The sequence below is a fragment of the Typopeltis vanoorti genome, chromosome 11 (genome assembly GCF_054136105.1).
Source record: "Typopeltis vanoorti isolate ZY-2024b chromosome 11, IOZ_Tvanoo_1.0, whole genome shotgun sequence".
NCBI classification, from domain to species: Eukaryota; Metazoa; Arthropoda; class Arachnida; order Uropygi; family Thelyphonidae; genus Typopeltis; species Typopeltis vanoorti.
In genome coordinates, this window is record NC_143559.1 from 44427356 (window position 1) to 44452103 (window position 24748).

At 34.3% G+C, this 24748-nt stretch overlaps 1 protein-coding gene across 1 annotated transcript in view; it reads left to right on the top strand.

Moving 5' to 3' along the window:
• Dtd (D-aminoacyl-tRNA deacylase) overlaps window positions 1-24748 on the top strand; it is a 60678-nt gene that overhangs the window by 17574 nt on the left and 18356 nt on the right. Inside the window, exons 3-5 of the mRNA XM_090400662.1 lie at window positions 11311-11413; window positions 12534-12666; window positions 21355-21443. Coding sequence (XP_090256788.1) covers window positions 11311-11413; window positions 12534-12666; window positions 21355-21443 — 325 coding nt within the window. The remainder of the gene's footprint in view (window positions 1-11310; window positions 11414-12533; window positions 12667-21354; window positions 21444-24748) is intronic.

The window sequence follows — 24748 nt, forward strand, 5'->3', positions numbered from 1 at the left end:
CAAAAAAATAACAGATATGCATAGATATAAAATTAACGGATACAACAACAATACCTAACGTTGCATTAATACAAGAAAGAAATGTTGGCATATAGGACGACCGGCATACAAGACGAGGTCTAAATTTTAAGCTATTTTTAGGTTTTAATCTTATGTCGGTTGTATAAGATGACTCCCCAATTTCTTCTTTCTTGTATTAATGCAATGTTAGGTATTGTTGTTGTATCCGTTAGTTTTATATCTATGCATATCCGTTATTTTTTTGCATAGCATAGATTTAGTATTTACTTGAATTACCCTAATTAAAAGTGATTAGCTCCAATTTTAATTAATTATTAATTTTGCATTTTTTAAAAAAATTTTAGGATTAGTAAAATTGTTATCATTTAAAATCATGGAACCAGCAACAAAACAAAGAAAGCATGAAGCTTGATTTAATTAAAATAAGGGTAATTGAAATGGCAAAGCAAGCTAATAACTGTGCTGCTGTAAGAAAGTCTGATATAACACTGAGAAGATGGTAAGAGAATGGAAGAAGACAGAAGATATTTTTAAAAAAATTGCCAAAGAAAAAATGTGCAATGAGAATGGGGATCACCCGATGGCTGCAACTGGAAAATCACATTGCAGAATGGGTATTTGAACAAAGGCAGAATGGTTAACTTATTACAAAAAATAGAATTTCAAGCTACTTCAGGATAGTGTAATCGTTTTATGAACAGACAAAATCTGGTAATATGACAAAAAATGAAAATTGCTCAAAAACTGCCAACAGATCTTGACCACACACTTACCAGTTTCCATAAATTTATTATTCAGTTGAGACAAGAACATAAATTTTTATTGTCAAATATTGGAAACATGGATGAAACTCCTATGAGCTTTGATATGATAAGCAATAAAACAGTAGAGTCTAAGGATAGTAAGAGTGTGCTAGTTCAAAGTACAGATCATGAAAAAACAAGGTTTACGGTTATGTTGTCATGTTTGGCTAATGGAACCAAGTTAATCTAATCTTATGGATGGTACGGAAAATGATCTGTTGTGGGACACTGAAACCAAATCAATTCACCGGATTCGAACTGGGATCCATATCATGATCATTTAAACAATGAATCTGATCTTCATCATCTATTTTCAACAGATGATGAAGAAAATTAACATGAAAATTGAGGTTAATGATTAGTGTTTGTTTTTTAAGAAACATATGTATTGTAATATTTTAAATAAATTTATGTAACAAAAAATGAATCTGATTTGTTTATAAACACTGCCTATTTTCTTATATAATGATGTATTGTAACTACCTAAATGTTCATCCAAGAAATTAAGCTTCCCTTTTTATACTTGCCGTATAAGATGACCCATGATTTTGAGGGCTTTTTCTATAGTATTTGAGAGTTGTCTTATATGCTGACATATACAGCGTGTATATATATATATATATTATAAATTATTTTAAATGACTGATACCGAGAGATAAAGAGATGACATGGTTTATTTAAAAAGATACTACTAGTTTACTAGTTTCGTTGAATGGATCAACTTCTTCAGGTATCACAATCAAAGAAATATACAAAAAATAACAGACTTAAAAATTGCATTAACAGTACTAGTCGAAAAATACAGTAGTACATTTTGAAAACAGTAATGCGAGCTTGAGTTCCAAATAAAAGTTGACTACATGCTGTCACGAGTGCACCAGTATTGAACAGAGGCAATGTGTGCATCAGAAAGATTGAAACTTAGGGAGTTATTTATATGGGAAGAATCTAAGGCAATTTCTCTGGATTCGACAATCTTTCTTTCAAGTTCATCATAGCACACATGTATATTAGAAGTTTGTGTCCAGTCCACAATGTGTTGGCGGCCTTCATCCGAGTTAACGGAGAAAAGAACGTGGCTAGAGAGAGAGCGCTGGCTCTGGTCCTGTTGTAGGAAATATCTCTACGGTGTTCTTCAAAACGTAGAAGGATGGATTTAGCAGTTTGGCCGTAGTATGGCTTTCCACAATCACATAAGATCTTGTAGACTCCTGGAAACTGAGTTTGAAGATGTTTCTCTTTAGGTTTACTAAGTATGGAGCAAAGTTTTGGTAGCGTAGTGAAGCAAGTTCTGAAGTTAAATTTCTTGAGAATTTTAACTAGTTTTGGTAAAAGAGAGCTGATGTAAGACAAAGAAATAAAGGCTCTGGGGGAAGTGGAATCTTCAGAAGCAGTTGAGTGACGGAGAGAAAGAAATTTTTCAATCTTATTAGGAGAGAAGCCATTATTGATAAAAGTCTTTTTAAGGAAAAGGAGTTCATTTTCAATTTCTCTTTCTTCTGTTAGTAAAGATTTGGCCCGGTGTGCTAAGGTAGAAATAATAAGGTAGAAAAAATACAATATATATATATATATTTTGTATATATATAAATACAAAAATACAAATAAATAAATAAATAAAAATAAAATATATATATTTTTTATTTATTTATTTACATATTTTTTTATTTTTCATTTATTTTTTGCATTGAATTACCCAAAAAGATTGTGAAATGAAACAAGATGTGTGGAATGGTAATAGAAAATAATGAAGAGGAACCCTGTTTTGCATATAGTTAGTTGAGTGTTTTACTAATTTCTCTTATTCTTTAAAAGTTTCTTAATTTGACCCTCTACTATCATTTATTTATTATTCGTTTATTATTTCAATAGGTGTGTGTGTGTGTGTGTGTGTCAATATGTGAGTTAAAAAAAGCCATGAAAACCTGAAATGTGTAAAAGGTGCTGGAATAGATGAGATTTGACCAGAAATGCTCAAATATGGAGGTATGAAAGTTTTTGTAGTAGTTGCATTGCGTTGCATCCTCCAGAAGGCATAGTTAGAAGATTAGATATTATTTACTTTAGCTGTTTTTCCCACATTTCATGTTTTGTGATGTCTCTTTTTACCTTATGTATATTTTATATATATATAAATTTGAGCTACAACCTCCCAGATAGCCATTCTGCTGTTGTTCAGTACTGGCGTTCACGAGAGACTGCAAGCACGCACTTACCAAACAATGCCACGATTGAAAGAACAACTTAAATGTAACTACGTTTTTTCATGTTAATTATGTACTGCAATTTTTTTCCTGTGTTTCTCAGTTTTTTTAAACTTCAGTGTTTTTATTGCTGTTTCCTATTTTTAAAAGACACTTGAAGAAGGCTGTCCAAAGCCGAAACTAGTAGTGTGTTATACCATTAAAATCTTACAATTATTCTCGGTTTTAGTCATTAATTTCTCTTTATACAAATTTATTTATATATATATATATATATATATATATAATTGCGTTTCTTTGAGTACCAGCTAATATTATTCTGTCTCTTCTTGTTTCATTTAAGAATCTTTCAGGGTAATTACCACATTTCAGATAGCTTTATCTTCAGTTTTCTTGCCACCTTGATCATCTGATTCCTTTTACAGCACTGTTTTCCCTATTCCTAAGTGCTTTCTCAATAGCCTCCAGAACATTTGGGCACCATTCATATTTATCTTCTAAATTCTGACCAGTCTTCTCATTGCTTTTGCTTTACTAGTTTTACACATTGCTTTACTTGCATGCATTTTTCTCTGTATTTGCTTGACCATATTCTAATTTATTTGCTTGGAACTCTTGGTACACTTTCTCCTTTTCCATGACTGGCTTTTAAGATGTACAACCTTAACTAGAGATTGTTATATTCTCATGACTGAGCTGTTGTATATTTGCTTTAAAGTAAACATGAATCTCAGCATTTTCTATTTGATGAAGCTGGGTTGTTGTTTTTTTAACTTTCTTTGCCTTCAGCTGTTTTTCTTGTATAAATTTTGTCTGGAAAGTGCACTTAGAGATATTCTTCTTAATTTTTGTACACATCACTTTTTTTGGGATGGTATTCAACAGTATGGTGTATGGTACCCTTATTAATAGTGATGTGTGATATATGGATATGGTACATTTAGAAATTTAAGTTGCATTCAGTAATTATTTTTTTACATATTTACCTGTCATGCAGATATGCTTAGTTATTTAATGATATTTACATTTTTCAATTAAAAATTATTGTTTGTAGTTTACTTATTTTTATATACTTTTAATAAACTGATGCTTAATAAACTGTGTTCTATTTAATTTGTTTTTCTTATTCCAAAAACATTATCACACTATGAAGTAAAAATATCAGCAAATAATTTTTCAGTTTTGTTTTCCTAGCCTTTAATTTTCAGTTTTTTCTGTAAATAATAAGTATTGGCACGTATTTTTGATAAAAAAAGCACTGCATATACATATCTTGATGATCTGGGATTTGATTTTCTGGCACACTTTCAAAATTGTGCTTTTTTTTTCTTTTTTTTTTATAGTAATTCTAACTACAAAAAAAGTAAAATCTTTAGCACATTTGGTAGGTTAACAAGCCCACAGTTTTTTTGCTAGTTGCAAAATGAAAATATTCTTTTTTCTAGCCAGGCTTATTCTCTCTTTTATCTTTCTGTGTTGATTTGTTGGCTCTAGCTCCTTTTCCACATTTCACTTTTCTAATTGTCCACTATTGAAATATACATGGGTGGTCTGAAAAGTTCTCGGCCTCAACCATAGATGCAACACTATCGGCACAATTATTTTTTTCTAAGTTGGTACATCTGTCACAAGCATCCATGTAAAATTGCAAGTCATTCTATCAAGTAGTTTTTTTAATATAGCTGTCTGAAGCAAAATTGTTGTCTGTCTCTCTTGAAATGGATAAAATTGAGTAACGTGCGGTAAAAAAATTCTTTGTAAAAGAAGGTTTAACGCCAAAAGAAATTCTTTCGAAGTTCATAAAAGTTTACGGGCACTCTTCTCCTTCGTTTTTGACAATTAGGAAATGGGCTGCCGAGTTTAAACATGGCCATACCAGTTTTGAAAATGATCCACGTGAAGTACATCCAAAAAGAGTAACAACACCAGAAATCGTTGATGAAGTGCACATATAGTATTGGATAATTGGCAAGTCAAAGTGTGTGTGAAATTGCTGAGACTATAGGCATTTCAAACGAATGTGTAGAGAATATTATGCATGAAAAATTGCAAAGAATTGCAAAGAATTGCAAGCACTGTTCGGAGTGTTAAAACACTCCGAACAGTGCTTGGAGTGTTTTAACAAGAATAAAACTGATTTTGTGCATCGATTTATTACTATGGATGAGATTTGGATTCATCATTACACATCAGAATCCAAACAGCAGTCAAAAATGGACAGAAGCCAGTTATTCAACGCTAAAGAAGACAAAGTCATAGCATCGGTGTTTTGGGAGGCATTTTGTTTATTTATTATCCTGAAAAGGGTAAAACAATAATAGGGGAATATTATTCTGACCTTTTGAGAAAAGACCCGGTTTGCAGAAGAAAAAACCATCTTTTATCAGGACAATGCACCTGCCCACAAAGGTGTTTTGGCAATGGGAAAATTAAGGGATCTGCACTATGAATTGTTGGAACATCCACCCTATTCCCCAGCTTTGGCTCCCTCTGACTTCTGTCTCTTCCTTGCTGGTAAGCGTTTTTCTTCGAATCAAGAGGTGATTGCAGCTGTAGAGGGGTATTTTGCAGATCTTACTGAGAACCACTACAGGGATGGATAATGGTGCTGGAGCATTTCTGGAATAAATGTATTAGTCTTAAGAGTGATTATGTTGAAAAATAAAAATAATTTTGAAATTATAAATTCTTTTTCATTGTTAGACCGAGAACTTTTCAGGACACCCTCGTACACATGATTGTATTTCTCCTGGATGTTTTTAAAGTAATTATAGCAAATATCCGAATTTTGCTTTAGTTTTGTCACACTCATCTAAACTCTTTATTCCATTTCTCCACTTTTTTATAGCATCGATTGTCACCTCAAATTTATTATATTATGGTGATTATTTGTATCCTTTTTATATTATGCAATTGTTATTCATTTATTCAAAATAGAAATGTCTTAATATGAAAGTAACATTTGTTACTTTCATAATATGCAGTGTTATGTACGCATATTTTCAGTTACAGTGCAGCAATTCACAAGCTAATGTATTAAATTGTTCCATTGCTAATAAAAGGTTGAATATTATATCATCATCATCATCATCATCATCAAATTCCTGCCATGTACCCTCAAGGGGGGTACAGGATATGACAGTACTACATGTAAAAACTACATCATTACTAACTTCCTATCTACAATTTTCCTCCAAATCAGTCTGTTACTTGTCAAGACTCCAACATTATCAGATCTTATATTTCTATCGTCTAAGGCACTTTGTACCGTATCAATCCACCTATATCTTGGTCTTCCTCTGGGTCGTTTTCCTGCCAACTTGGCAGAGAACACTTGTTTTGCTAATCTTTCCTCTCCCATTCTATTTAAGTGACCATACCATCTGAGATTAGCTCTGCTAACGCATTCATGGATGCTGACAATGTCAAGTTCTTTCCTAATATCCTCATTTTTAATATGATATTGCCATTGATGCCATCTGTTCACGCCTCTAATCTTTCTCAGGACTCTCATATCTGCGGTCTCTAGTCTTTTGTCAAGTGTTTTACTTCTGACCCAGCTCTCAGATCCATAAGTTAAAATTGGTTTGAACACTGTCTTGTATACAGCTAATTTAGTGTTCCGACTAATTTCTTTCTTATTCCATATGAATTTATTCAATTGACTTCCCACGATACCAGCTTTGCTGATTCTGTTGTCTATTTCTATATTTAGTTTACCATCTTCAGTAAAAATTGTGCCTAAGTAGCTGAAATGTTTTACTTGTTCCACAGGTTCTCCATTCACAACACAGTTGACATTTTCAATGATTCTGCCTATTTTCATTGTCTTTGTCTTTTTATTGCTGACCTTCATACCATATCTATTACAACAGCTATTCAATTTAGTCAGAGAATCTTGCAGACTTGCAGCGGATTTATTTAGAAGTATAACATCATCCGCATAAAGCAAAGAGCTGACATTAACATCTCCAATTTTGATATCAGGTTTAATACCACATTCCTTCATAATGTGATCCATATAGATAATGAATAACAGAGGGGATAATTTACATCCTTGTCTCACACCAGATTTAACTTTAAACCATCTTCCTGTACTTCCTTCAATTCTAACTGCTGACTCACAACTCAAATAAAGACTAAGTATTGCTTGATATAATGCCCCATTGACACCATATAACTGCAGCGTATTGAATAGCTTCTCTCTTGGCACCTTGTCATATGCCTTTTCCAAATCGACAAAACTTAAATACAGATCTTTGTTATATTCCCATGCTTTCTCAACTATTTGTCGTAAAGTGAAGATCTGATACTGACATGCTCTATCTATTTGGCCTGAATCCAGCTTGTTCTTCACCAAGCTTTTCTTCCACAATTCTTCTCAACCGTTTCTCAAGTATACTTGCATAGATCTTGCCAGGAATACTCAGTAGGGAAATACCTCTGTAATTCTCACATTCAGTTTTATTTCCCTTTTTATATATGGGTACTATGAGAGCTCTACTCCAATCATCGGGAATTCGTCCCTCTGTCCAGGCTTTCTGAATTATGCAGTGCAGCCACTGTAAGACTCTTATACCACCATACTTCAGCATTTCTGGTCGAATATCATCTACTCCTGCTGCCTTTCCACATTTCAAGCCTTTGATGGCTTTTTCGACTTCAAGTATGGATATGTATTCATGACTGCATGCCTGGTCAGTGTTTTTTATCACTGTGCTGTTATCACTGCTTGTTTCATTTAGCAGTTTTTCAAAGTAATTACTCCATACTTCAAGGATATCTTTTTCTCCTGTTTTCATTTCACCTTTATCATCTCTAATTCCTTTTACACCACTCTTTCCTCCATTCCTAAGCTTCTTCAACAACCTCCAGAATATTTTGCCACCTTCTTGATATTTATTTTCTATATTCTTGCCAAAGTCCTCCCATGACTTTTGTTTAGCTAGTTTTACACACTGTTTAGCTTTCTTACATTTATCTCTGTATTCTGTAAGAGTAAAAGCTGACTTATTTGCCAGGAACTTTTGATATGCTTTCTTCTTTTCCTTCACTGCCTCTTTAACTTCCTGTGTCCACCAGGGAGTTCTGATTTTTTTATCCTTGCACACAACCTCACCACATGCCTCTCTGGCAGAATCAATCAATGTTTCCTTCAGAGTTTGCCACTGAATCTCCAAGGTTTGATTCCTGTTCTCAAACTCTTTCATTTTCTTTTCAATAATATTTCTGTATTTTAGTCTACAGTTCACATCTGAGAGCTGCTCAACTTTTATTCGCTTTAAAACTTTCTTACATGTTATTCTTTTCAATATGAAATTCAATTTTATCCTGCTCAAGACTAAATAGTGATCACTTCCAATTTCAAATCCTCTGTACACTCTGGTGTCCTGCACCAAGGAGAAAACATCACTATCAACAATAACATAGTCAATGAGACTTTTCTTATTCCTAGCCTCTTCTCTCCATGTGAATTTGTGCACATTTTTATGTTGGAACATGGTGTTAGTAATAACCAGTCCATGTCCTGAGCAGAAATCCAACAGATATTTGCCATTATTATTAGCTTTGCTCTTTTCTCCAAATTTTCCCAAAATATTTTTGTATGTCTCACAATCATTTCCTACTCTGCTATTTAGATCCCCAACAAGGACCAACTTTTCCTTTTTCATTGTGTCAGTTGCTTTTTCTAAAGCCTCAAAAAATTCCTCCACTTCTACCTTAGTAGAACCTTCTGTGGGACCATAGGCACAAATAAGTCTCATTGTCCAGTTCCCCATTCTCATATTTGCCCACATTACTCTACTTGAGACTGACTGCCATTCATGAAGATTAGCCTCGTATTTTGTGTTGAATACTGTGGCTACTCCTTCTTTTCCTTGATTGTCATTGCCTGAATATAACATTTTGTATTTATTTTGTTTCAGTCACCCCTATTATGTCGATCTGGTACTTAACTAATTCCTCAGCTAGCTCCATTTCTTTGCCATTCAGGCTTCTTACATTGATAGTACCGATCTTTAACTCTGGTGATGTTGAGTTGGGGTTTGTTTTCAGATTTGTTCCAGTAGCTGACTTTTCGCTGTTCGCCCTGGTTCCCTGGCGAAAACAACGGGGGCCTTGTTTAACCGGGCGACGCCCCAGCCGGCATGAAATTTTGTCATGTTGTACCATCATTTTTTATTTTGGTTTAACCAATAAGAATACAATTTGGTCGGCTAAATCCCAAATTGCCAGCCCATCCTTGTTCGTTCAGTATCAAAGTAGATACCCAACAGGGTGCACCACGAGAAGGTGAGGATTGGACATTAGGTCAGAAGCCCTGGTCGGTTCTCCGCATTCCTTTAAAGGCTATGTGGAGGTCTCCTCTCAGTTATACAGCTTTGACCCTTAAGCACCCCTGAATATTATATAAACAATTTATTTCAGTTTGAGACTAGAAGTCATCTAATTTTGACTCAGAAACAAGTGAAAACTAAAATAAAGTCAACTCTCACTATAACGAACCAGTTGGAACTGCAGAAATAGTTTGTAAATTGCTTTTAGCATAGCATTGTACTTTTATATAGGGCTTTATTAGGGCTATAGTCCGCACGGTTAGCCTAGTCGCTTGGCAGCCATATACCTGGGGAAGGAGTGTCCTAGGTTCGATTCCCGTCGTCGACTTGAGGAGCTTAAGGACCTTCCTCAGCCATAGCCAAGTTAGCCGGTCTTGGGTGTGGACAGCAGGGTTCCCCCCCCCACTTTATCTGGGGTTTTTCATCCTGCAAGCACGGCCCCGTGAACACACACTGATCTATAGACATAAATACTTAAACCCCCCATGAGGGGGCTCAACTCGCCCCAATAGGGATGGGGGAGAAAAGGGAGGAAACTCCATATGAATAAAAAAAATTAGGGCTATAGTGAGGACTTTCTGTATTAATCATGTTAATCATATAAATTGGACTGCATTTAAGAAAGTAAATGATGCAGTACATAACAGGCCTACTTCATTTTTGTTTTCTATTATACCCAGTTTCTAAGTATTTGTCAAAATTTATTTTGAGATCTATAGTTTGGATGACAATAGTGTTGAAGTTTATTGGCATCGATTTACTTAATTCATCATCCAGAGAATGCACTCATTAGTCGCTCATTATATTAAATCCACTTTTATGTTCAGTTTCAATATAATATTTTAATTTATGGCAATTTGGGTTCTCTTTTAAGTCCAGTGTTCTGTAAGGTATTTATATTGCTGATTGAATAATTCTTCTTTTAGGAATCTTATTCAGTCTGTCACCTTCACACACATTATATTTTTCCGTGCCATGGTGAATCTGTGAAAAGATATATATGAAGACAATCCATCCTTTTCCCCCTCTAAATGTAGTATTGTTATCAGATATGTTTGCGATTACAGTAAAATACTCTCTCTTTTATTTTTTAATTATATCATTTTTACTTCATAAAACATAACTTTTTTTTAAGGCTGACTGCATTGCCTGAATGTTTCTGTTAAACATTCATAATTAAATTTATGTTAAGGCATTTTTTTTGATAATTTTAATTTCGCATACTAACAATATCTTCCTTTGTTGGAGAAGTACACCAGTTTGAAAAAAAAAAGATACAGAACAGAGATCCTTGACATAACTGAACATAAGCATCAGTTGCTTTGTATCCTGGGAAGGTTTTTTCCAACTTACTTGTCCTTCTGTTTTGCTTGGATTATTAGATAACATATTTTGTTTAAATAATTATTCCTGTTAATGTAGAATTATCCATCCTGAGATTTTCAGATGATGATTTGATAGCATTGCTGAGTTTTGCTATTAACAGAGCTTGGATTCAAATCTATCTTTGGTGTGGTTGTTTGTGAAGCTTTTAAGTGATAGATGATTGTAATTTCCCACATGAAAATACTGCTCTGCTTACTAAATACTTAAAGTCGGAAATCTGCAGACCAAACATGAAAAAGACTGTGTTTGATCTCTAGAATGAAGTTCCTAGTTAATATCCTCTTGGTTCACCCATACCACTGTAATGCTGGAGCTTTCTAGCCTGTTGTGGGTGAGTAGAATTGTCATAAAATTTTATAACACTAAAATAAAAACATAAAAATTTGAACATTTGTATACCTAAGCAATCGGCCATTATAGTGCATCATAATTTTTTTTAATTAATTGCTCTCACAATTTGCTATTATATGATTATTGATATTGAATTTCAAAATTGTGTAATATATAAATAGATGGATGTCTTTAACTAAAACGTTTTTTTTTTGTTTAATTCTTTAGGGTTAGAAAACTACTTTCTTTAAGAATATTTGAAGATGAAAATGGGAAAAGGTGGAATCAGAGTGTAAAGGATAAGCAATATGAAATTTTGTGTGTGAGCCAGGTAAGGGGATTCATTATTTGTCTGATTTAAAAAAAAAAAAAAGTTCTAAATTTATAAAATAAACCTTGCATATAAGTATAGCAGTCCTTTAGCACTTTGGAATATCTTGATGTGAATGTGCATACTTATTTTTTAGGAAGAATATGTGCTAAGGTTTATGTTCACTTTAATGAAGTTATGCCACACACCATTATATTATGTGTTTAATGTGCATGGAGAAGCCAGTTTATTAGGTAGATTTATTAAATAACTTTAGCATAGTCCCCTTTAGTCCTCAAAATAGCTTCAATGTCATGACATAGATTCCAGGATGCTAAAAACATTTCATATGAATGCTTATTCGTTGCAGACTTGATCACATGTTTGTTTGTTTGGCTTGACAGATAGTATCTCTGCACTCACTGGCAAGTTTGTGGGTTTGAATTCCATTGTGGGCATAGTTGTAGATGAATTTCATTTAATTTCTTTCTGCTTATGGAAGCATAATATACATGGAATAAGTTCCATGTTTGATCTCTGGAACATGGTTTTTGAAGTTACCTAATCCTTAGTCCTGAACTGCAGTACTAACACATGTTAGAATGGGCCTGGAAGCAACAGTATTCAAAGATTGTGGCAATCAGATGTTGTTTTAATTGCATTAATAAAAGTAACATATCAAGAGAATGCCCTTGAACGCTATACCCAGTACTAGGCCACAGTATTGCCACTGTAATCTTGCTGTCAGCACTGAACAACTGGAATCACTGTTTTTCAGACTAAGCAACCATTTTTTTTCCCCTCGTATTCCTAAGCATGCATCTGGTGTTGGTGCTCCTGTATTTACTGTGCTCACAGCTACTTGTGAATTGAAACATAGCAGTGGAATTTAGTGAAGTTCTGTTGCTGTACTCCATCTTTGTCAAAGTTTGATGCATTATATGTTTTAGTATGCTATCTCTGGTCACATGGTATTCATTGTGTTGTGCTTTCTAGTTGTTAGATCATATATATAATCAGAAGTGGCCACATAATACTGTCTGATGATGCAGGTACCTAATTAACTGGCCTCTCTATATACATACCCACTTATGTTAGTAACAGATGTTGGATTAAATTAAAGTACTAAATTATTTTCTAGTTTACATTATACTGCACATTAAAGGGAAATAAACCAGATTTTCATCTTTCTATGGGATTAGACCAATCAAAAAGGTTTTATGAGGAATTTATGCAGCACTTGAGAAACTCATATAATCCAGAGTATGTAAAAGGTAATTGATTTATACTTTTTATTTTATTTAAAATTATGAGATATTAGGTTAGAGTTATTTTTATACATTATTATTCATCATCTCATCCTTCTTTTACCTTGCAGTATACATTAGTATTAATATGCAAATTACTTTACATAATTTACTGTTTATCTTAAACAGTAATCTCCATTAAATATCTGATTTCACCAATGTTTTCAATAAAAAGATAAAACTCATAAGATATACAGCTTATTAGGAGCAGATGTTACATTGATAGGATTCAAACTTTGTCTAAGTAATAGACAAAGTATTACTTATCCATCTCACTGGGAAAGTAGTTGCAACAGATCTTTGTCATATTTAATGGTATTTAGTATTATAACTGTTCATATAAAAGGGCAGGCAAAATAATACTATAAATTAAGAACATATTTGCAGACTTTTTATAGAAATCTAAAAATATCTAATAAAGAAAACCTAGAGTAATGATCTCTCAGAACCAGCAATTTTAGTTATTACTAAAATTGCTCATTTTAGTAATAACAGCAGGCCAAAATTTAGTATGTTGTATAACATTTCTTCAGTGTGTGTATATATACACACACACTGCTTGGAAAGAAGTCATCAGACATCCCCATGGGCAAGGTGCATCGTACCATGTAACGAGTCACGTGTTTGTAGCTGATATAAATTGGAAGAATATCATGTTCTCGGATATAGTTATGTCCGTGTGAAATGGCTGCAAGAAGGGAACTGGTAGAGTATCACTGATAGCATGCCATGTTGAGGCTTGTTAACAAATTGGGCCATCCCAAGTCATCAATCAGTGATACCATACTAAGATGGAAGCACAGGAAGTCAACTGCAAGTGCTAATCACAGTGGAGTGAACTGCTGCTTTCACCAAACATTTTACTGTAGGGTGTTATGAAAGATAATATGTAAAAACTATGATTCATCAGCTGACATATCAAATGCAGAGTTCCAGGCATTGACTGGAACATGAATCTTCACAAAAACATTCAGAACCAAAGCTCACGACATGGGTTTCCTTGGTAGGACTGCAGTATTACCTGAACCAACATGTATCATCATCTTTAGTTTTGTAAAGTGCATGTATAGTGGGATGCGGAAGCTTGGAAAGCTGTGTTATAGGGTGGCTAATCATGCTACATCCTCTACTGAGCAGATGCCTGGTGATCGTGTCTCTTACCAGGGTGTGTAATCCTAACTATAAAATTTGTAGATGGCAGTGTGATGGTATGGTCCTGTTTTTCCTGGTTTAGCTTTGGACTTCTGTTTGTGGTACCACAAACATTGAACTCGGAGAGGTATCTGAACAGTGCAGTGTGTCCCATTTTGTGATGTTTCTACAGAACTGGGCAGTGTCTCTTTCAGCAAGACAGTGCACTGTGTCATAACTGCTGTAACTTCATGGTTTTTGGACATGAACATCACCACAGTCAGTCATGGCAAATTGTTAACAATTTTTAAGTATAATGTACTGTGTAACCAAGTGAAAAAAACTATTTTTTAATTCCGTATTTTTGAGGAGCGTATGCAGATGAAAGAAGTACATAGTGACCCATAAAAGATGGTTTGCTGTAGACACAAGCAAAAAGTGAAGGTCAGATTCACATTTAATGAAAATGTGTAAAAAAAAAAAAAAAGCACATGATAATTCTTTCTCCAAAGAAAATTGGATTCTAAGATGTAAGTTATTAATTTTATGTAGAAAGAATAGCAGCTCTGAATGAGTGGTGTTCCAAATAGTGAAAACATCATTAGCATAGCATATGATTTAAGTTTCTTTCCAGGAGTTGCTGTAATAAAAATCAGCCATATTTGAGGGTAATGGTGAGTCTATAGCAGTCTGTTTTTACCTGTTTGTATAGTTTGTCTATCCAGGTGAAAATAAGTCTATTTTTTCTGATGGGAATTATTGGGGTAAAAATTCTGACTCAGCATGAGAAATATTTGTGAAAACAACTGTAATGTTGAAGTTGACCATAATATTTGAAGATATGAGTTTTATTTCTTTTATTTTTCAGAATAATTTTATGGAAGAAACAATGTGAGTTGGAAGATGGATAAGGTTAGACAAAAATTTAGAAATTTTTTAGGTTGGACCTCCCTATGAAATCCATAAGAGATTGAAAGGACAGTTCTTTTTATTTAGTTGAGGTGCATCAAAAGTCTAGAAGGGCTTAGCATAGTATGTTTTGAGTATTTTTTTTTTCATTGTTTGATCAGTGGAAGTTGCCTTTTCTGATAACTTATTCAGTTTGCGTAGTTGACTTTTATAATTTTATACTTCCATAATATTAGTTTTTTAGTTTTATAATTTTGACCTAAAATTTGCTCCTCCAAAGTATTTTTCTGGCATGAATTGGAAACTTTCATATAAACTACTGTTAAATGGCTGTGATCCAAGAATTACCAAAAAATCAACAGTTTTTGTTAGCATCCTCCAAGGGAGGTAAAAATCCACAGATCTCCTGTCCTTTATTTAAAGGTTATACACCTTTTAACTACTTGTATTTGTGTATGTACATGTCATAATAAATATGTTTTGCATATTAAAGAACTTATTCTTGCAAGCCAAATGATATATGCACGAGTGGGAAAAATAGTCTAATACTGCTTCAAAGAAGTTCCATAATAAAGTGAAAAGGACAGTGCTATAAAGAACACTGGTTCAAAAACTTCAGTGCCACATATTTTTGAAGAAATTGTAACCCAGTCATCTTCAAATATCAGCCAAATCCATGATCTGTTACCTTCTCCAAAAGACAACCCATCTCTGTTATTGCTACCTGCTTTCCTAAGTTCCATCCTGTTTGGGTCATTGGTCATATGGAAAAATCAGTTAAAAAACATATTTCAGAACATCAGAGCCATATTCATCTTATCAAAATGATATTGATAACACTCGAGACGGGATCTAGAGCACTAGCACCAAAATCTTGCATAGCTTTTGATTATAAATTTGTGTTCAAATGTACTGTTCAAACCTTACCACAGTGGCCTAACTCAGATAGCAATGATTGTTTTTCTTTCTTTCTATTCCAAAAGTTTAGGAACTTGTTATTGTATTAATCATTTTTTTTTTTATATCCCAGAGTAGTTTTTTTTTTTAATCCTAGCTGCTGTTTAACTGCATTTCTAAGAAAGATCCCACATCAAGCCAAGTAGCTTATTTTCATAGAAACATAATTTATGCTCAAAAATAATCTGGGTAAAATACTTAGGAATCATTGTGGATTGTTGGTTTAATTAAAAGACGCTTCACTTGTCAGTAGAAGAGAAGTTTTAATACTTGTAAGTCTCTCTCTCTCTCTTTCAGGACCAGAAGACATTTTATTATCTGAGTTACTTAGCATTTCAAAAACTGCAAAAGCATATGGAAATTTTATTTAAAGAAAGACAAGTGAAGTTTCTTTTGATTAAACTTTACTTGCAAACAAAAATGAAGACATAATATCTATACAAGTCAATGGACAGCTCACTCTTGAATGATGCTCTCAAGATTTGTTAAACCCAGACTGCTTGTTAATAAACATTAAAATAATTGAAGATATACAAGAAGGTTCAATAAACATACCAATATAAATTGGTATGAATCTTCTCTGTATACTTTCAGTTTTTATAATGTCCATTAGAAATTTGGATTAATTAAGCCGAGATCAGTTTTAGATAAGGTTCTTGGCCTTATTAATCCAAATTATTACCTACCCTCCTATACATTCTATACATAAATGACCTACTTTCAATCACCACTAATCTTATCTGCAGCTTTGCTAATGAGTTCATTCTAGTCATTCAACAAACCATGCAGCACTCAGATATCCTAAGCTTCAATATCATCTGCAACATTACCTTAACGAGTGATTTCCAAACCATCCTTTACTGTGGCAAGGATAACCTCACCTGTAGGTTAGTAGTACAGTACTACCAAAATGCAGTCATTCCATTTTTCTCATAAAAGGGATCTCAACTCTCATATCCTTACATTTAGTAATATACAAATCAACTAAACAGAAGAATCAGATCTTTACTCCAGGACTGGTTACTTCTAACAAACACCTGGCATAAACACATCACATGTATAGCCTCTTTAGACACTAGAAAACTAGGCATGCATTCTTTTCCACTCAAGATATTATCTTTCACTTAGAGCTGCTAACTCTATGCAAAGCCCAAATTTGCCCATCTTAAAATACTCTTTACATAAGACTATTACACTTTTTTTATATAATCTTTGTCAAGTAGCTTTATTTTATTCTCCTACATGTTTCGCCAATTTTTCTATTGGCATCCTCAGGGAATACAAACTAGTAAGCTAAAATGAAGGTTACAACTAGGTTATAACTGATGGTTCTAATTCATACAAAAAATTGGTATTGTGTGTGTGACAATGTGTGTCTCGTTAACGTGATTTATTCGTTATGGCTCATGACGTAATTGTTATGAAAGTTCATTTCTTTGATGTTTAATGATCTGATTAAAGTTTTCCAAATTTCTGGTAAAATTAGGCCTTGATTCTTGTTTAGAATTAGAACCATCAGTTATAACCTAGTCTGTAACCTTCATTTTAGCTTACTAGTTTGTATTCCCTGAGGATGCCAATAGAAAAATTGGCGAAACATGTAGGAGGATAAAATAAAGCTACTTGACAAAGATCATTTAAAAAAGGTGTAATAGTCTTATAAATAATTGTCAAGAAAAAATTCAACATACTCTTTACATGTTTGAGGTGGTGCACTTGAAATCTCCCTAAAAATTCTCAGTGCTGCTCAGAGGAGAGCAGTATGACTCATAGGTGATCTCTTCCTCACTTTATTGACTACTCACTTCAATATGTCTTATACATTGAACTGACAACCATTATTCCTCCACTTTCTGTTATGCCTGTTAATACAAGAGCAGTAGCTTCTCATCATCCCTTTCAGTACAACTGCAAACACACCAAACCTGTTTCTTCTCTTCATCTTTTATTCCAGCTACTTTTGTCTTCTTGAACAGCCTTCTTCATTAAGTGTTCTCCAACAACTATAATCTCCAACTCTTCAAGAAAAATGTCAATAAACTTCTTTTTCAACTGTCACTTTCTCCCTACACATGTCGCTAATGTGCTCTAGGTGCTATGTGTTTTACAATATATTTCTGAATTTAAATTTCTTCATGATGAAATTCTATATGTATATATATGTGTGTGTGCTTCCCTTTCCTCTCTTCTGGTTTTTTTTTTTTAAATTGTGCTGAATAAATTTGAGGTCATATCAACAACTACCTAATTTTATATCTTTAACAAAGAGAGAAATTTTCTTGCTCCCTGCACATGTGGCTAATGTGCTCTAGGTGCTATGTGTTTTACAATATATTTCTGAATTTAAATTTCTTCATCATGAAATTCTATATGTATATATATACAGGGTGTTCGGGATAAATTTGACATATTTATAATTAATTATATTTTTCCGTAAGTTACATGTATTAACACACACTTCTAGATACATGATGATTCGTGCCGCCACCAAAATAAGGATATTACGACTGCTGCCTAATGCTCCCTGAATACAGTAAAAACAATCAGGCATGAACTAGAGACTTGCAATGGTGACTACGAGGATGTAGCAAGAAGAAAGATCCCTAGCAGACGATCTGATTGCGTTCGTACAGCAGAATTCCTCGCAAATCTGCAGGAACAGGTGTTGAAGAACCCTGGCATTGGAATTCGGGCTTTGTTCGTGGAGTTGCTAACTGTAGTCAAGCCCTGGATAACAAGGGTAGCCAATGGTAGGCTGTATGTATGGCAGCAGGATTCGGCCCCTTGCCACACCTCTGGGAAAAGTCAAAAATGGTTGTCTCAAAATTTCTACGACTTCACCAGTCCAAATGTTTGGCCTCCAAACTCCCCAGACCTTAACCCCATGGATTATTTTGTATGGGGCGCAGTTGAAAAAGACACCAATCGCACTTCCAGTAATACAAAAGCCCAGTTAATGGATAAAATTAAAACAGTTTTTGCGGCCCTTCCCAGGGAGACTGTAGCATCAGCTTGTTCGAGGTTCCGAAGCAGAATTGAAGCTGTGATCGATGCTAATGGTGGTTATTTTGAGTAAATCTTGTTGATAGTATTGTAATTAACTCTGCCTGTAATGTTTTTTTGTCAATTCATTAAATTTAATAGATACAAAGAAGATTTTCTTTTTCCTTACGAAACTGTCAAATTTATCCCGAACACCCTGTATGTGTGTGTGTGTGTGTGTGTGTGTGTGCTTCCCTTTCCTCTCTTCTAGTTTTTTTTTTTAAATTGTGCTGAATAAATTTGAGGTCATATCAACAACTACCTAATTTTATATCTTTAACAAAGAGAGAAATTTTCATTATTTATAAATATATTGAATAACAAAGGTTTCCAAATTGAACTCTGCAGAATAATCCATCTGATTCCTTGAAGTCACCCCTCAGAATATTACCTTTCGACAAATTCCTTATCCATTCAACTAAATAATCATTAATATCGTAATCAGATATCAGCAGGTACCTACAAGGAACACTGGTTTTACTGAAATCTAAATAAACCACATTGTAGTCATTGCTGGAATCTATTTCCCTTTTGAATTCTTTATAGAAAAAAGTTAACAGATTTGTCAAGATTTACTGACTTAGCAAAACAATGCTGTGCACTATTAAATGAATTCATGATCTTTTTCTCTCTTTCAAGGATCTACTTAATAAGGTTCCTAATTAATTTTTCCATTAATTTCATTATCAGTAACTCTCATAAAACTAATGGTCCTATAATTCTCCTTTCGGTGCAATGTCCCCCTCCCTTGTGAATTGGCATTATTATTATCTTATATTTTTAATAACTTCACACTTTTTTTTTATCAACTACATAAATAATCAAGCAGGTTAAACTCATCGAATTTACTAATTTAAACTGAAGTTTCATTTCTGCCTTCACCATTTTACAATTATTTTTTGGCTGAAAGTATCTTCAGGAAGATATTAGAAATGAATGAATGATTTCTAATCATCATACACATGGCTGAAATTAATAGACAGTTTAGTCATCATACGTTTGATGTCCTGTGTTATATTCTCGAGAATGCAAGTCTGCTTCTAAGAAAGAAACTAAAAACAGTGTGTATGGGCTTTTTTTTTTTTATGGATTTCAAACTTCTCCCAGTGTATCTCTATTCAATATCTTTCGACTTGAAAAACAATTGCTGTTTAAAGTCTTTGAGATTTTTTCTTGTTTGTAATATCTTTTTATTTGTTTCTTTCTAAAGAAACAAATCTGTTTCTTTAGTCAAGAAATTTAGTCATCAAATTAGTCAAGAAAAGATGGTGAAACATGTCGAATTAACATTCAGTTTAAATTTGTAAATTATACAAGTTTAACTCACTTGATTATTTATGGGATATCATCTTAGTGACTCATGGAAAATAAGTGGTTTAATTAAACCTGACATTTATTTACTACTATGAGGCATACCTTCTTCCCAGCCTTATTGAATTCAGACAGTTTAAAACGAGAACAGGAACTAAGAACTCTACGAGTTTCAAGTTCCTTTTTTAGATCTATAGATACATTTGTCGTGTTCACTTTAATTATCCCATCTTCATTTCTACCTTTTTCCATAGACACTTGTAAAGTAATTAATAATTCCTCTGTTTTTTGCCTATTGCTCAAGAATGTTTTCATAAGTTTATAATTTGTATCTTATTCTGCTGTTAGGTTTCCAACCAGAACTTGTTCCTTTTATTTCAAATGCTCTATAATCACTCAAATAATTCCTATACTTTTTTCACTATTGATACCATTAATAAAATCATATTATTGATAATCACACTATTGATACCATTAATAAAATCATATGGAAACATCGTGCCCATTCTGGCCTTATAGTCATATAAATCTTATAATTTCAAAATGGATATTCAACTTACATTTGAAGAATGAAATTTATAAGTTCACCTTACAGAACCAACTTTTTTTTTTAAATACTTCTTTTTTAGCTTTACATAGGAAATCATTTCTTTTCTGCATTATCCTCAAAACTATTTATCCCTCCCCACACCTTTTTCTCAGACTTCTTTGTCTCCATACCTTCTTAGAAGAAGAAGAAGAGAAAAATCCAAGTTCCTGAAAGGCCAAAAAAAGAAATGGTTCAGTTTTAAAATATTTTTAATGGCTATAAGCTATAAAGTTTTCATATCTGCTTTGAACATAGTTGATTTCCACTGTGGCAAAGTCTTAGTGACCACAAGAATAGTTGGTTATAATGGATAGTTTGATATAATGAATTTTCTTTAGGTGAAATGGGAATTTTGGTAATTGATAATATGGAATGAGTTTGTTATAATGGTGATAGCCAACTGTTTATACTTGTAAGTCCTAAGAAAGCTGTTATTTTTTTATGGGGGGAGGGAGACTTTATACGTTTAAAATTAATGGGTTTTTCCACCTGTATTCTGATTGATGTGCAACTCTCAGAATATCATTTATGGAATGTCATAATATCATTCTGTAAAAGAAAATAACTCTCTTGCTTATATTTTCTGGTATCTAGAAATATCTGATAAATTTACTTATTTTCAGATATTCGTAATATTTCAATTTAGTTTTAAGAGCAGCTACTTAATTAATTTTATTAATAAAGTAACTATCATGATATATATATATTTATTTAAGATGGCAAATTTGGAGCTTATATGCAAGTTCATATTCAAAATGATGGTCCTGTAACAATAGATCTTGAATCATGTCCACAGTTATCAAAGGTATGGAACATTAATAAGAGTTATTTTTGCTAATTAATTATAGACATTTTTGTAGATATAGTTAACACATGCTCTTTGTTAAATACCAGCTGTCTTTACTTGTTTTTATATCCCATGTAATATTTATAAAGAAGCTTTGTTTACTCACTATTTAAAGGAAAAAATTGTTCAATAATTATAATTGGAGAGAGAGGAGGGAGACTCTGAAAACCATATATATAAAGCTATAATGCATATTTCTGACCAGTGTTCTCCAAATTTTTCTCTTAGATCATTTCTGGCTTTGAAAATTGCTTTTGCACAAGAGAAGTGATTTCACTTCATTTGCACAGATAAAGGTAGTAATTCTGGTTGGGAAGTGAAGGAGCAGGTGATACTTTACTGAGCATGAGCTGTCATCTATTAGATCATTGTTAAACCTTTCTAACTCTTAAGGATAGTAACATTGGCATGCTGAAATTCTGTCACAGTGGATTACTGTTGGCATTGTATGCTCTGTAATTGGAGGAGTCACTGTAGTAGTAGAACCTCGGTTGTTAAATGACTCTCATCTCAAACATATCGGTTCCCGAACATATTTTATGAACAAAAACGCACTGGTTTCTGAACAGAATCTCTGTTCCCAAATAGGCAAACCGGCCACCACGTGCTCCGCGGGCTGAGATGTAAGGTGGGAGAGCATCAGTTACGTGGCAGTCTCCACTCAGTACAGACACCTACTCGAATCTGCAGTGCCTTTTCTTGATTTTCTTTGCGTTTTCTTGTTTTTTCATAAATTAAATATAAATTAAATATTTCATAAATATAAATTAAATAAGCCACCATGGGGACGAAGAAGGATAGTGATAGCAGCAAAGCGAAAAGAAAGTTATTAGAACCACGATAGAGGTGAAAAGAGAAATCATATCCAAACATGAAAAATGGCATTTGTGTCTCTGATCTTGCTATATAGTTCTTCTTCTGCAGCTTCTCCCATTTAAGTGGGATCACTGTTTGTAATGAGTCTCTTCCACACCTTCCTGTCTTGGGCTGTCACCACATCCAAGTTCTTCATCCTCATTTCCTCTTCTACCAGCTCCCTCCATCTCTTCTTTGGCCGCCCACGCTTCTGCCTTCCTTGCACATCCATCTGCATGACCCTTCTTCCCACATATTCGTCCTCCCTCCTCATCACATGACCAAACCATCTCAACTTTGCCTCCTGTATTTTCGCTCCTAAGTTCGTAACTTTCACTGTTCCCCTGACATAGTCATTTCTCAGACGATCCTTTGTGGTCACACCGCACATCCACCTAAGCATTCTCATCTCTGCTACTTCCATCCTGCTGATGTTATTTTTCCTCAGGGCCACAGTTTCTATAGCATATGTCATAGCATATGTCAGTTTCTATAGCATATGCCTCACTACTGTCCTATAGATTTTGCCTTTCAGATTGATCGGCACCTTCTTATCGCATAACACTCCAGCCATCTCCCTCCAGTTCCTCCAACCTGCTTATATCCTGCATCCCACTTCCTTCTCAGTTCCTCCATCTTCTTCCACTGTTGAACCTAAGTATCTAAAGTCTCTCACCTTCCTGATGACATTTCCTTCCAGCTCCAGATCTGTCTCCTGTCCGCCACCCACTGTGCAACACATATATTCTGTTTTACTTCTGCTCAGTCTCGTACCTCTCTCTTCCAGTACTTTTCTCCATCTTTCCAGTTTAGTTCCCGCTTCTCTTGAATCTGCACACGGCAAGATGTCATCTGTATACAACATTGTCCAAGGCGCATCTTCTCTCACCTCCTCTGTTACCACCTCCATCACAATATTAAACAGAAACGGACTTAATGCTGACTCTTCATGCAAGCCAACTGTTACTTGAAAACTTTCTGTCTGTCCCAGACAGGTCCGAACACTTGTTTTCACATTTCTGTACATTTCCCGCACCAACCTGACATATATCTCCGGAACCTTCTTCTCCCTCAGACACCTCCAGACTTCTTGCCTTGGCACTCTATCGTATGCTTTCTCCAGATCAATAAATGCCAGATGTAGCTCCCTTTGTTTCTCTCGATACTTTTCCATCATCTGCCATAACCCAAAGATAGCATCTGTTGTTGATCTACCAGGCATGAAGCCAAATTGTTCCTTTGCAATCTCCACCTCCTTCCTCAATCTACCATCAAGAACCCTTTCTAGGATTTTCATTTTGTGTGACATCAACTTTATTCCTCTGTAATTTTTAGTCTTGTGCATCCCCTTTACCCTTGTAGGTGGGAACAAGAGTACTCTCCCTCCATTCCTCGGGTATATTTTCCTGTTCGCAAACTTTCATGAACAGGTCCCACAGCAGGTCAATTCCCTCTTCCCCCAGTGCCTTCCATACCTCCACTGGAATTCTGTTGGGGCCCACCGATTTTCCATTCCTCATCCTCTTCATGGCCTCCATCACTTCCACTCTACTGATGTTCTGCACCATCCCCTCAGAAGGCTGCCCATCTTCTCTGTGAGTCCTTGCATTTTCCTCATTCAAAAGTTCCTCAAAGTATATTTTCCATCTGTTTCTTATGTCCACATCCCTCCATAATACTCTTCCTTCAGCATCTTTGATCTGCCTCATATGTAAGATGTCCTTTGCTGCTTTATTTCTACATTTTGCTAGTTGGTAAATTTTTCTCTGTCCTTCCTTTGTTTCTAATTGATCATACAGATCTTGATATGCCATGGCCTTCGCCTGTGCCACAACTCATAAAAGAAAAGAAAGTTATTAGCACCACGATAGAAGTGAAAAGAGAAATCATATCCAAACATGAAAATGGTGTTTGTGTCTCTGATCTTGCTATGTAGTTCAGTATGGCAAAATCAACGAACTGTACAATACTCAACAGTAAAGAGACAATCAAGGGAGCTGATGTTGCAAGAGGAGTGAAAGTTCTTACTAAATTGTTGCTGATTTGGATAAACCAGAAACAGTTTGCTGGTGATAGTGTTCCTGAGGCTATAATTTGTGAAAAAGTGAGGTGATTACATGTTGACCTGTTAAAGAAAAACCCTGGTACGAGTGCTGAAACTGATGTGTTCAAAGCTAGTAGAGGGTGGTTTCGAGAAATAAGAGGAGAAGTGGTATACATAGTGTGGTTAGGCATGAGGAGGCTGTGAGTTCAAACCAAGAAGCTTCTGAGAAATATGTGCAAGAATTTAGTGACTATGTAAAGGCTGAGAGTTTTCTTCCCCAACAAGTGTTCAACTGTGATGAAACCGGCCTATTTTGTAAAAAAATTGCCAAAGAGGACATACATCACTTCGGAGGAAAAAGCAT